The following is a 13230-nucleotide window of genomic DNA, read 5'->3' as shown; positions in this document are numbered from 1 at the left end:
TGACAGAATCTTCATTTTTGAGTAAACTATTCTTAAATAGTTTACGCTTTTATATATGTTTAGATTTAAATTGTATTTTGTTTATTGCGTTTAGATTAAAATATAGATTTAGGAATTTATTAAAGCATAAATCAGTTCCGGTACATTTTGTTCTATGCTGTATTACTCTGTCTGTACACAAATCCAATAATTAAATTGACAACCTGAATTGAACAGATATTGTTCACTCTGAAGAAAAAGAAAAAGCTGAATTAATTCATACTGTAGCCATCAGGACAACAGCTGTGTTATGTTTCTGGAAACCACCAAAAAATAACACATACTACTAGCGTAGTGCAATGCCAATACACGTGATAAAAAAAAAAAGAAAAAAAAAAATGAACAGTTTCCCTTTATGGACATTTAAAATGAGGGTGGTTCTCTGAGCACCTTTCCCTAAGGCCAGGGATATGGCTGTATTATTCACAGCAGTAATGATCTTCAGGGTAAGGAGTGCTGATTAAACAGCGAGGAGTGAATGTTTTCAGGTCTCATTTTTCACAAATGATATCATAACTAGGGCGGGTGGGTGCCTTCCAGTAAAATAATAACACACAATGCAAACACACCCAGGGAGATAATTTTTTTTCCCTGCTAGTTGCAATGCAGAAGAGAAGTATCTTTTTCTGACTCATCTTCGAAAGACTTGTCAACTTTATCATTTGATGGTGGCCTCTATCTAGGAACACATCTGACACACATCAAAACAATGTAAATTAATTCCCTTAAAAACAATTTTAAAATCATAATTTAAAATTATGCGTATATTTTTTCAATGTTAAAATACTTCCCAATACTATCCAAACTTAAAATACAAAGACTAGTAAGGGGCCGTTGACATGAAATACTTTATTGCATCCATCTGAGCTATTTTTCTGTTTTACATTTTTTTTAAATGTAAAATTAAAAATTCCAAAACACATCAAGACAGCTGTGTTATGTTATATTCCTTGCATTTTTTCGCACAAAAACGTGTTTGGTCTGAATTCCCCTTAAAACATTTGTGTCGATAAAAAAGCGTAAACACTGTGGCTTCACAAAAAATGACACTTCACCTTTAACTGGAAAAATATATCCATAAATTGCCTGTATATGCCAACAAGCAGATCAGCCATTGATATGCAAGGCCTTCTGCGGTCTCCAAATGCATTGGTCTGTAAAGTTTTTTTTGCTGTGCCAATATCAATCACCAAAATAAAGAAAACATGAATCTGTTGTCCTGACATTTTGATGACGTCATCCAGTGTAGTGCTTTGACACAACACAGACTCATCTGTCTGCTTATCCTGAATTAAGTGATGACAACTCTTTTGACAGCAAGTGCTGTTGAAAGATATGGCAGTTAGTTGGCAAACTTTGGCGCATCTGTTCCCTGCACAATTCATGTCATCTCGTTCTCTTGCGTATGATCTTTCCAAATGGCCAAAAGACTTCTGTTAGCTTGGACTTATTTTTACACACATAGGGCACAATTATGCATGACAACTGCTTACTGAATGTACGCAGTAAAGATATTAAATCAAATCCCTACCCATAATTTTTTGTTGTCAGGCATTTGGTAATTTAGAATTACTATGGGACAACCAACAGAATAACATCAATTGACAAAATCAGGTAATTAAACATCACAGAGGGGGATGTTTTCTGTTTTCACTTTAAAGATTTGAACATGAAACCTTCTCTTTGGTAGTCTTTAACTGTTTGGCTCATGCTGAGGCATGTGCACATTTCAATCAATTACCTTCATTCATGCAACTGAATCAACAGAGATAAAAATAACTGAACAAATACACCACAATGGTACCTAAATTAATTGAAGCATAAACACCGGAAATTAGAGATATCAGCTAATCATTCTAATCATGCATGCTTCAGGCTACTGTTTGAGCAAGGGAAGAGGAGATATGAAAATGCACATATTGACTGAGTTCTTACAATGTAATTTTAGCGTTTTTCAATGAGTCAAGTGGTTTGCTCATTGACAAGTGATTACTGTTTGAATTCGTAAGTGAGAAAATCAAGTATTGTTCATTCATGAAATTAGAAAGTATGCAAATGCTCAGCCAACTTTTTAAAACATATTAAAGTTTCTTTCATATGTGTTTGACTGTTGACACTCAGGCTAGAGCTCAACAAAAAGGATGACAAGTTATTTCCAGATATCATTGTAAATTAAATTTTTTTTTACCTCTGTAATTATTTTCCTTTTGTAAAGATATCTTAATGTTATATGAAACGTTTGTTTCCCCAGACACAAAAATACAAATTAGTATTATATTTGGTGGTCGGACCAGTAAACAAAAATGCCGGGGTAAGTAAAAATCTCCTTGTTGAGCCCCGCATTTGTTTAATAATGACTTGACACTGGGCAGCAAACCCACATCATGTACTGTATTCATTATTACAAAATGCGTCTTGGAGTTTGTATGAGCTCTATATCATGCTTCATCTACTCATCCTGAATGAAATACAGTAGTGCAAGGCAAGGACAAAAGAGGCAAGCACGACCCCATGCCATAAACCTCAAAGAGATGTGCATCGTTCTGATGGCACTGCTATTTTTTACAGTGGGGTTTCTTCTAAACATGAAGAGAGAACCCCTGGAAAGCCCTGACACATACACATATAGACACATATGTGTAGACATATAGACACATATGTGTAGCATTTTTCCCTGCAGCTTCCTATGCTCATAATGGATATGAAAACCATACACTGGTGTTGAGCACTGCTGCTGAGCTACAATGAAGCAATAACACCATTGTATTGAATATCATTACATTACGGCATTACATTTTTTTTAGGAGAGCAAAAATTTACAATTAACTGGCCATAATGTGTCTAAAATGTAAGTACTCTAATATTAACTTTGTGTTGATGGAACTGTTGTATTAAAGCATAGATGTATAAAAGCACGGCTGGGATTACCTGCGACACTTAACCTGGAATTTTGTACAACAGAAAGATTGCAAATGTGATATTGCTTTAACCCTTAAATGCATAAGAATAACACTAAATACTCTTATGTTTTCAGGTCTTTAGAGACCCGCCATTTATATCTATCAAAACCGAATCTACAAACTGCCCAGATAGTGTAAAATGTTCATAATATTTTCAAGACAATTAGAAAATAATTAAATAAAATATATTTTGAGGTTTTCTTTATCATATATCAAAGAGAAAGTGCAACAAATATTGAAAATGATTCATTACTTTCACACTAACATTTCTTGATATGCAACTGGCTGTCATAAACATTTTGAGCAACACAACAAAAAAGCAATACTTAAGTAACACAAGTATTTTCTCAGGCACTTACGTAGTTCACACAAATGACAATAGTCATATCATACTATTCATGTGTTGTACCTGATATAGTTTACTTCCATGTTGTTTCTTCATCTAATAACAACGTCAAATGTTAATCAAGTCACTTTTGTGTTACATTGTTGATAAGAGATAGATTGAGGAATAGCCTACTTAAAAAGTGTGAGCACAACTCCAAAAAATGGATGAGGCACTGGGGGCGAAATGAGGTCCCAGGTCTCTAAAGACCTGAAGAATGCATTTAAGGGTTAATACAACAGTTTAAATGGACAAGTTAAAGTAACTTACATTTTAAACACATTATTGACAGTTATTTCATATTTCTTTCTCTTTAACAAAAATAGTTCTAAAAAAATGCAAAGCAAGATCAACCGTTGCGATTCGCCGAGTTTGTTTGTTTGTTTTTAACGCCATGCCAGCATTTCCATGGTGAGAAATGTGTATGGAATTCTTTAAAATTATTATTTATTTTTTTTTTATCTATTTTTCCTGAAAACTCTAAAATTGCGTTCGGTTTGACTTTGTAAAAAAATCTTCCAGAGTGCTGACTGAATAAAAAAGGTTTATCATGGGGTTAAGACCAGTACAGTCTAATAAAACATTGTGGAGCGTAGGGGGGCAGGGCTGGGCTAGAATGTCGCACGCCCGGTCCCCAATCAGCCTGATGGGGCATGCGATGGATAAAGGCGGCCGGTGACGACGGTTGAAGAGAGAGAGAATTACGGGCATGTCCGTCATTTGTGCGTTTATGTCTGTGGTTTTTGTTTGAGTTTAATTAAATTATTATTTATATTGACAAGCCGGTTCTCGCCTCCTCCTTGCCCATCCTAACCCCCTTACAAACATGTTTCAGGGATAATGGATTCTGGCAGAAGGTATTCGCTGAGCACCGCACAGACTGACAGTCTGTCTGGAAATGTTATACTAAATATCAGCACTCTTGGAATGCCACTTAGCCAATCAGATTAGAGGACCAGGACTAACTGTTGTATAATTTTTACTATAGCATGAAATTTGCTACTATTAAGACTGTTGGCAAAAAACATAGCCATCCTAACTAAATACATTACAATTAAGCTTTGTGGTAGACTAAACACCTCTCACAATAGTCAACTCTGTCCCATTTTGTCTCTTTGTAGTACAGGGAATCAGCCAAATGTTTTGATATTCAGGTCTGTATATGAGTGAAACCGACCAGTCCTAAATCCATCAACATACACTATCTAATAGCAAGTGCCCTTTGAAATCTCTCCCTGCACTTCTGATAATGTCATGTTGCTGTGGGAAAGAATGTGTTTGCCGAGTAGCTAACTTTTGACATGGCAAAAGAGCACTGAGGCCCTTCCTGAGTACAGTGAGATGGGAAAACGGCCAGTCTTTAGCTCATGGCTTCTTTCAAAATCTTCCCAGCCAGTCAGAGTGGCTTTCTCCAAATAGGGGCAGGCACAGCTGCTCCGTTGCATGTTTTTTATCTAATCCCTATAATTCAACTTTAAACACAGGCCTTTAGGAACCTAATGAAAATAAATGTGACTGTTAGTGGAGTTGAATTGACAGGAACGCAAATCACCCTGTACACTGGTTAATGAAAGGATCTCACAAAGCACTGGGTGGCTCTTCTCCTGAATTTCTGCTATTTAATTACCCGTCGCTAATCTAGCAGTTTTAATCCACTTTAAAATGTATCAATGTCAACTGAAATGCATGGCCACATTGTCATCTTTATTCTCCCAGGTATTTCATGTTGTTTTAAAATGTGTCTGATTAACAGACACACAGCACATACAGTGAGGAATTATCCCCTTTTGTTCAGATTTTGTGCTTGATAGTATGCTTGAACACATTTAGTGGTGTACAAGATATACAGTAAAATCCTCTTCTGTCATTTCATTTAGACTTAGTCACTGGTGTGAAAAACCATGTTCACAATAAAAATAATGCCGCTTAAGTAGTGGAAAAAAGCACACATTAAGACTTTGAAAATGTCAAAAGCTGAACATATTTTCTCATGGTTTTATTAGCTACACTATGTGTAAAGCTTTTGTTAAAATAAATATACAAAACATATTGTTCATCCTTTAGCCCTGATGGAAACCTGAGATGTTGAGGAATGATATGATATTTAAGACTTTCATACCAAATATAATTCAAAGCTTAAATTTTTATGTTAAAATACTTTCTCATATCACAGCTTAAAATGCAGAGATAAGTAAGCCATTTGTAGGTTGATTTGAAACTGTGGATCTGTGGAAATCACACACTACACCAAAATCACTCACCTGAGCTTGCAGTATCCCAGTTTAAGTCTAAGCTCGGATAGAGAGCTGGCTTTGCAGCAGTGAAGGCTGTGGAAACATGGATTACTATTAACACAACCATAAAGGAGGCATTTAAAAAGGTACTCAATGTCATAGACATGAAGATAACAGTTCAGACAGGACATCCCTCCAACATTACAAAATCGCACTAGAACACTTAGGGAAAAATTATGCCTTTTTAAGACCTGAGCATAAGGCCAATGTCGGTCAGTCACCATATTTCTACTCCGAATGATGAAATGCGTGCAGATATGTGAGGTCACCAAGTCTTACCCTCTGTCCTGGGTGTGTAAGAGGAGGCAGCTCTCTGTGTGGGAGGCTTTGGTCTAGCTGGTGCTGAACTCATCTTTGAAAACAAAGACACCCAAGTATATATCAACAGGCTTGTCTCACCCAGTGAACTTTATAAAAAGACTGGCACTAAAGCCATAAAAAAAAATCAATTGGTTCAAGTCATTGAAAAAATATCAAAATCACTTCTTGATGTGATCAGTGATCAAAATGTTAATCAAGCTCAATGTCTGGCACCATAAGTAAATATTTAAAGGAATATTGCGGGTTCAAGAAAAGTTGAGCTCAATCAATAGCAGATGTGGCATAATATTACTTACCACTAAAATTAAATAGGTTGGCTTGAAAAGATTACTATTATTATTATTATTATTATATTTTTTTCTTCTTAGATAAAATGATCAAGAGTAACTCCTAGAGATTTTCAGCTACAACCACCAAATTTGCAACAGACCTTCAGGCTGTTTTATGCAATATCTTTTCCTAACTGATTGGAATTATGGTATTCCCGTATCAGACTTCCGAACAGGAATGTTTTTAAATGAACTCCCATTCAAGGTGTGAAAACCTTTCCCTGTAATAACTCGTTTAGAGGATTCAATCTACTTTTTATCACTCACTAACTCATACTTTCTCTCACTCCATCACTTTCTTTTCTATCTCTCCATCAGTCCAGCAAGCAGCCTTTTCAGTATCACCCTGAAAACTGCCTAGCAACCAGATGGAATTACCTTAGCAACCAAGTAGCGAAAAACTTATCTCTGCTGCAGAACATCGTAGTGACTTCCGGGTTGGGTCATTTGACACGCGGTAGAAAGGAGCCTTTCAAGTATCACCTTAGTAACTGCCTAGCAACCATATGGGGTTACCCTAGCAACAAAGTATCAAATCATATATCTTTGCACCAGAATATTGTAGAGACTTCCAGGTTGTTCATTTGACTCAGGCTAACAAGGAGCCTTGTTAGTGTCACCCTGGTAAGTGCCTAGCAACCAAATGCAAAAGCCTAGCAATGCAACATGCTAAAAGTATTAAAACATGCTAGCAACATAAAACATGTTAGCAATGCCTAAGCATTCTATCAATAAACTTCCAGACTAGGCATTTTCAAGCCAACCTGACGTACTACGTTCAAGTTTGTCCTGACGTACTTTACTTCTCTAGTGTTTTATTGTAGTCTGATTTATAGTAGCCATAAAATGAAGCCCACAAACACTTTCTAATGTTGAAAGACTTTGTCAGTGGATTACACCTCTCAGGATATATTTAGGTATAATTTATTAATTTCTTCATTCCAAACCCACAACAGGACTGCTGCATGCTTGTGAAGAGAGTTTGTACTTTATGGGTTGGCATTAGGGGGATTCCTGTGCGCTGAACATAATGAATAAAACTATTCACTCATTTGAATGAACAAATTCCAACAAGACTTGTGTCAGTAAAAAATTTAGGATTTCCTATAAATAAGTAAAGCAAGGGAACATATGAAATGCTGAATAATGTTGTCAGTCAAATTAATGAGTTATTTCCACAGCATGGAAAAAGAATCACAAGCACAATAAGCAGAGAGAGTAACTAAGTGGGTGATTAATATTTATTTTGTAACAAGTTTGGCAACGCAAGCAAGCAGTGGGACTTTTCACAAGTGCAGACTTTATGAATTTTGTCAGATTCCCTTACTATGGACTTAATTGAAGGTAGATGCAATATTTCAATTATGTGAATGAAAATGAGCTATTCAAAATGTTGTACTGTGTTAAAGGAATAGGTAAAAAAAAAAGTCAGGTTTCAAATGACATGAGGCCAAGTAAATATTAAATTTTCATTAAACATCCCTTTATTTTTTGTCCACTGGAAATATTTTGAGAAGACGAATTTTCATTTTAATGCTGGCTGAACAATTGACACCAAGGTATGCAACAGAACAAGCACTCTTACTTGAGTATGAAGAACTCATTTTCATTTGTGTTCATTTAAATATGGTGTCTAACCTGACAAAGGTACATACCGTACACTGTAACGTGTAGCCCAAATGGAATCTTTAAGAAACAAATATCTTTGAGATTGTTGCCAAAATTGAGAATATGATGCCAAAAATGTTTCATTTTTATAAGATGTGGTGAAATTGTACAAAGTGTAGATTAATGTGCCATTTGCAGCTCACCAATAAGATATGTAGATATAAAGCATGTGTTTTGAGAGTTGTATACAGACAGTGACCTTGCTTGTGCGCATGTTTTTGTTCTGCCACTCGTTGGTATATTTATCAGTGTAGTCCTCCAAAATGGTGTACAAGTCATGTGCTTCAGGTGGAGGTTCTACATCTCCATTGAGAATTGCAGAAGCACGAATGTCTTGACCATAGAACCTAACAAAAAGTAGACACATTAGATATTGAAACTAAAAGAAAAACTTGATAATTGAGACAAACATCAGTGCGTGAGGGCTTGAATGTGACATTATAAACTATGACTTTTGAAGGACTTACTTTCGGTTGGCGTCCTTGCGTTCAATGAGGTAAGAACCTACGAGAGACACGCCAGCGTAGAGGCCACGAGATTTGCAGTACGAGTAGACAGCCGCTGTACTGCGAACTGCCACATCTGCCTCCAAATTCCTGACGAAGATACTTAGTCAGACAGATTTGCCTGATATGTGTACACTGAACATTATACAAATCAAAGCCCACAGTGGAAGTGAATTGGAGGATTACACTTGGTAATTCTTCCTGTGATAACTGGGATTCACTGGAACTCTCCATTTAAAAGAGTAAGACGTGATTGAGGGATATGAGCATGCCTTAAATATTTATAAAATGTTCAGTCCACTATAAGAGAATTATGCATTTAAAGACCCCATGAAATCAAAATGAGAGATTATTGTTAATGTAACTTTAAAGTCATCTATATACTAGCGCACTCCTATACATTAACCAAATCCACTTTTAGCAGATATACATATTTAAAATGTGCAGTTTTTTTCCTCCAGGAAAACAAACAAAAAAATGATGACTCATGTTGCACTATACAGAATTTTTCCCAATAAAATGTTCACTAGAATGACAAAAATACCAGTACTCCGTTACCAAGTCGGTACTGAAACACATTTTTTTTTTACAATACCAGAATTTCTGGAGGTACCGGATTACCGAGCTACCCGGTATCCATGCAGAGTCGGGAACTTTTGAACTCTCATAACAAGCAAAAGATGACAACAAGCAAAGTAGCTGCTGCTGCGGAGTCTTAAATGAATTTGGTCGAAAAGAAGTGGAAAAAGCAAGGTTTGGAAATTCTTTGTATTAAAGGCTGATGAAAAGGGAAACACCATAGATCAGCAAAAACCTGTTTGTAAACGCTGCTTTCACAATTTTCTGACGAAAGGAGGAAACGCATCAAACTTAATAAAGCATCTGAAAGACAAGACACACAGATTAATTCAAGCAACCAAAGCAGGTTAGTTTAAAAGCATATTACTATATTGCATTAGGGCCGAAATGATTAGTCGACATTATCGACAACGTCGAAAATAAAAAAATGAGAAATATGTTCATTGTCAAATAGTCGTTTGATCTCATTTAACGTAAAATGAAATCATATTAAATTAATGACGCACGAGAGCAACACTGCTTCACGCCTGACTGAGGACAGTAATAATTACAGACCACAGTCCAGATGCACTCTAAACATACACAGCTTCATTTTATGTGGATCCCAAAGTATTAGGGAATTATAAAAAAAAAAAAAGAGAGAGAGACACTGCCTCAGGGACGCTCATTCCTCGAGCGCGGACACTTAATGCAGCTAGATTAGAACTTATTTAATCATAATATATGTCACTATGCATTTCTTATCGTGAAGAAATATGACAATATGCAGCTTTATTAATACGAGAGCACTTTGCACATTAGTCTGAAAATTGTTTTTTATTCATTCTCTATTGTATGCTTGTTTATTTAGTTTTTTTTTTTTTTGTACTTTGTAAAAACTGAAAGTAAAAGTTGGTACAGACTACTGAAATTTTGGTACCGTGACAACACTACCTCCCACTGCAAGAGACCAGCAAGTAGCAAATCATGGTTCACAGCTTAACATTCCTAAAGCCTATTGTCTATTTATTTTATGTGATTTGTACCACCCAAATATACGGTTTCAATAGGAAATACAAAAACACAGGACAGAAAACGTATCGGTTACCTAACGTAACCTCGGTTCTCTCTAGATGAGGGAACGAGTATTGCGTAAGCTAGCTTACGCTACGGGAAAGATTCATCTTTTCTGAGATATTGAAGCCAAAAAATTATCCTTCATTTTTGTATCCATTGTCAACGCAGTGCGGCAGCTGCAGACCTTGAGCGGGCTATCTAGTGAGCTCATAGGTTGCTCTGCGGCAACTGCTGCATCCTATAGACGAGCTTGGGCGAACTCGCATCCAATGAGAGGCGTCCACGCGCTCACTGCATCAAAGCCCGCCAAAATGGGCGTGACTAGAGTGCATATAAGCGTAGTTCATAGGCTGGAACCCTGGTTTTCATTGACTGAAGCGAAAAGTCGCTCGTGGCGCGAACACGGCCGGCTACGCAATACTCGTTCCCTCATCTAGAGAGAACCGAGGTTACGTTAGGTAACCGATACGTTCTCTTACGAGAGGTTCTCTCGTATTGCATAAGCTAGCTTACGCTACGGGAACCCATTGTCAACGCCGTGCACGCCAAGCATCCACTGTATGAGCCCCAGGGAATTAAGGGGGGACCGGGGGAGCCCTTATGAGTGGGAAAATAATATTTGGCCGGCAAGAATGCGGGTCATTGATTGTGTAATACATAAGCACATAGTGGGAAGGGAACGACAGAGCGGCGGTGGCGGTCTGTGTGGAATGTGACCCATCAGTGCAGCTCACCAGGGGAGCTGTAGCGTATTAAACCGCTAGTAGTTTTGCCTGCAGAGCGGGCACTTCCATATTGTAAAATCTGACAAAGGTGGAGGGGGAAGTCCATCCCGCTGCCACACATATGTCGTGAATGGAAATCCCGCTGGACCATGCCGACGAGGATGCCATGCCTCTAGTGGAGTGAGCCCTAATGCCCAACGGGCATGGCAGGTCTTTTGACGCGTATGTAGCAGCAATAGTGTCCACTATCCATCTAGATAGTGTCTGTTTCGAGGCGGCGAGACCTTTGGTGCGCCCTCCGAACGAAACAAAAAGCTGCTCAGAGCGTCTGAAAGCGGCAGAGCGCGCAGTATACAATCTCAGTGCTCTGCCCGGGCAAAGGAGATTGGCGTCGCGTTCGCTATCGGGTGCTGGCAGCGCCGATAGGGAAATGACCTGTGCTCTGAAAAGGAGTACTGATCACCTTGGGAACATAGCCGTGTCTAGGCTTTAAAATGACCTTGGAGTCACTTGGTCCAAACTCAAGACACGCAGCGCTGACAGACAGCGCGTGAAGGTCTCCCACACGTTTGACTGATGACAGGGCAGTCAGAAAACGGTTTTGAGTGAAAGGTATTTCAAATCCACGGATTGAAGTGGTTCGAAAGGGGGCTTTCATAGTTTCGAGACCTATAGAAAGATCCCAGATAGGAACCGATGGGGCGCGGGGGTTCATCCTTCTAGCTCCCTGAGGAAGCGGATGACCAGCTCATTTTTACCCCATGACTGGCCGTGCAGGGGTTCAGCGAGCGCCAGCGGCCGCCACATACACTTTGAGCGTGGATGGGGATCTGCCCTTATCCAGCAGCTCTTGTAGGAATACGAGCAGCGACGACACCCCACATGTCCGCGGGTCCAGGTCTCTGTCGGTGCACCAATTTGAGAACACAGACCATTTTGACGCATAGAGTCTTCTCGTGGAAGGGGCTCTAGCGTGTATGATGGTGTTTATTACTCCTTCTGGCAGAGCGACGGGTAGTCGTTGATCACCCACGCATGCAGTGCCCAGCACTCTGGGTGGGGATGCCAGATTGTGCCACGAGCTTGAGAGAGGAGGTCTGCTCTCACTGGGATGGGCCACGGCGCTGTCAGTGACAGCTGCGTAAGCTCCGGGAACCATGTTTGATTCTCCCAAAGCGGGGCTATGAGGAGCACCGTGTTACGCGTTTCCCTGATCCTCTGCATTACCTGTGGCAATAGCGAGATGGGAGGGAAGGCGTAAAGCAGGCGTCTGGGCCAGTCCTGGGCCAGCGCGTCCTCGCTTTTCGAGAAAAATATTGGGCAGTGAGAGTTCTCTTTGGACGCAAAGAGGTCCATCTCTGCTCTGCCGAATAGGTGCCATAACGTCTGGACTGTTTGAGCGTGCAGGGACCATTCCCCTGGGGGAATATTGTCTCTGGACAGTCTGTCCGGGCCGTTGTTCAGGTGGCCTGGCACGTGCGTCGCCCTCAGCGAGCGCAGGTGGCACTGGGACCAACTCAGTATGCATTTCGCCAGATGGAAGAGGTTCCTGGATCTGACACCGCCCTGACGGTTTAGGTAGGATACCACAGATCTGTTGTCCGAACGGACCAGGACGTGGTGACCCTGAATGACCGGAGAAAGCGCAGCGGCGTACTCGACCGCTATCATTTCCAGACAATTTATGTGAAGGAGCTTTTCCTGAACTGACCATAGGCCGAAAACCGGAGAGCCCTCGCAGACCGCGCCCCAACCCGTGTTGGACGCGTCTGTCGAGATGACTTTCGGCGAGATACAGCTCCCATTGTCACTCCCCGCTGATACCATTCGGCCACTGTCCAGGGCTGCAGAGCTGATATACAGGTCTGAGTCACCTTGAAGGGCTGGCGGCCTGTGGCCCAAGCCCGGTGAGACGCGCGGGTGTTTAGCCAATGCTGAAGCGGGTGCATGTGCAGTAAACCCAGCTGAAGTACTGCTGCGGCTGAGGCCATGTAACCTAGCACTCTCTGGAATTTCTTCAGAGGTGTGAGGCTGTTCATCTGAAAAGATGCGGCTAGTCGCTGAACACGGCACGCGTGCTGTGTAGATAAGCGAGCCGTCATTGCCACGGAGTCTAGTTCTATTCCAAGGAAGGAAATTGTCTGACTGGGCTGTAGTGAGCTCTTGGTCCAATTGACTGCAAGACCCAAACTGTTCAGATGGCTGAGGAGAACTGCTCTGTGAGACAGAATCTCCATATGTGACTGTGCCATAATCAGCCAGTCGTCCAAATAGTTCAAAATTCGCAAACCCTGACTCCACAGGGTGCGGCGCCGCATCCATGCACTTCGTGAAAGTACGGGTGCTAAGGACAGGCCGAACGGGAGGA

At 40.1% G+C, this 13230-nt stretch overlaps 1 protein-coding gene across 1 annotated transcript in view; it reads right to left on the bottom strand.

Moving 5' to 3' along the window:
• Positions 1-13230, bottom strand: part of sh3yl1 (SH3 and SYLF domain containing 1) — a 42048-nt gene that overhangs the window by 6989 nt on the left and 21829 nt on the right. The window contains exons 6-9 of the mRNA XM_052146136.1: positions 8464-8592; positions 8196-8343; positions 5958-6030; positions 5646-5711 (exon numbers count right to left, since the gene is read on the bottom strand). Coding sequence (XP_052002096.1) covers positions 5646-5711; positions 5958-6030; positions 8196-8343; positions 8464-8592 — 416 coding nt within the window. The remainder of the gene's footprint in view (positions 1-5645; positions 5712-5957; positions 6031-8195; positions 8344-8463; positions 8593-13230) is intronic.

This window comes from Xyrauchen texanus, chromosome 16, assembly GCF_025860055.1.
Source record: "Xyrauchen texanus isolate HMW12.3.18 chromosome 16, RBS_HiC_50CHRs, whole genome shotgun sequence".
Lineage (NCBI taxonomy): Eukaryota > Metazoa > Chordata > Actinopteri > Cypriniformes > Catostomidae > Xyrauchen > Xyrauchen texanus.
The sequence above is the reverse complement of the archived record's forward strand: the minus strand, read 5'-3'. Positions and strand labels throughout refer to the sequence as shown.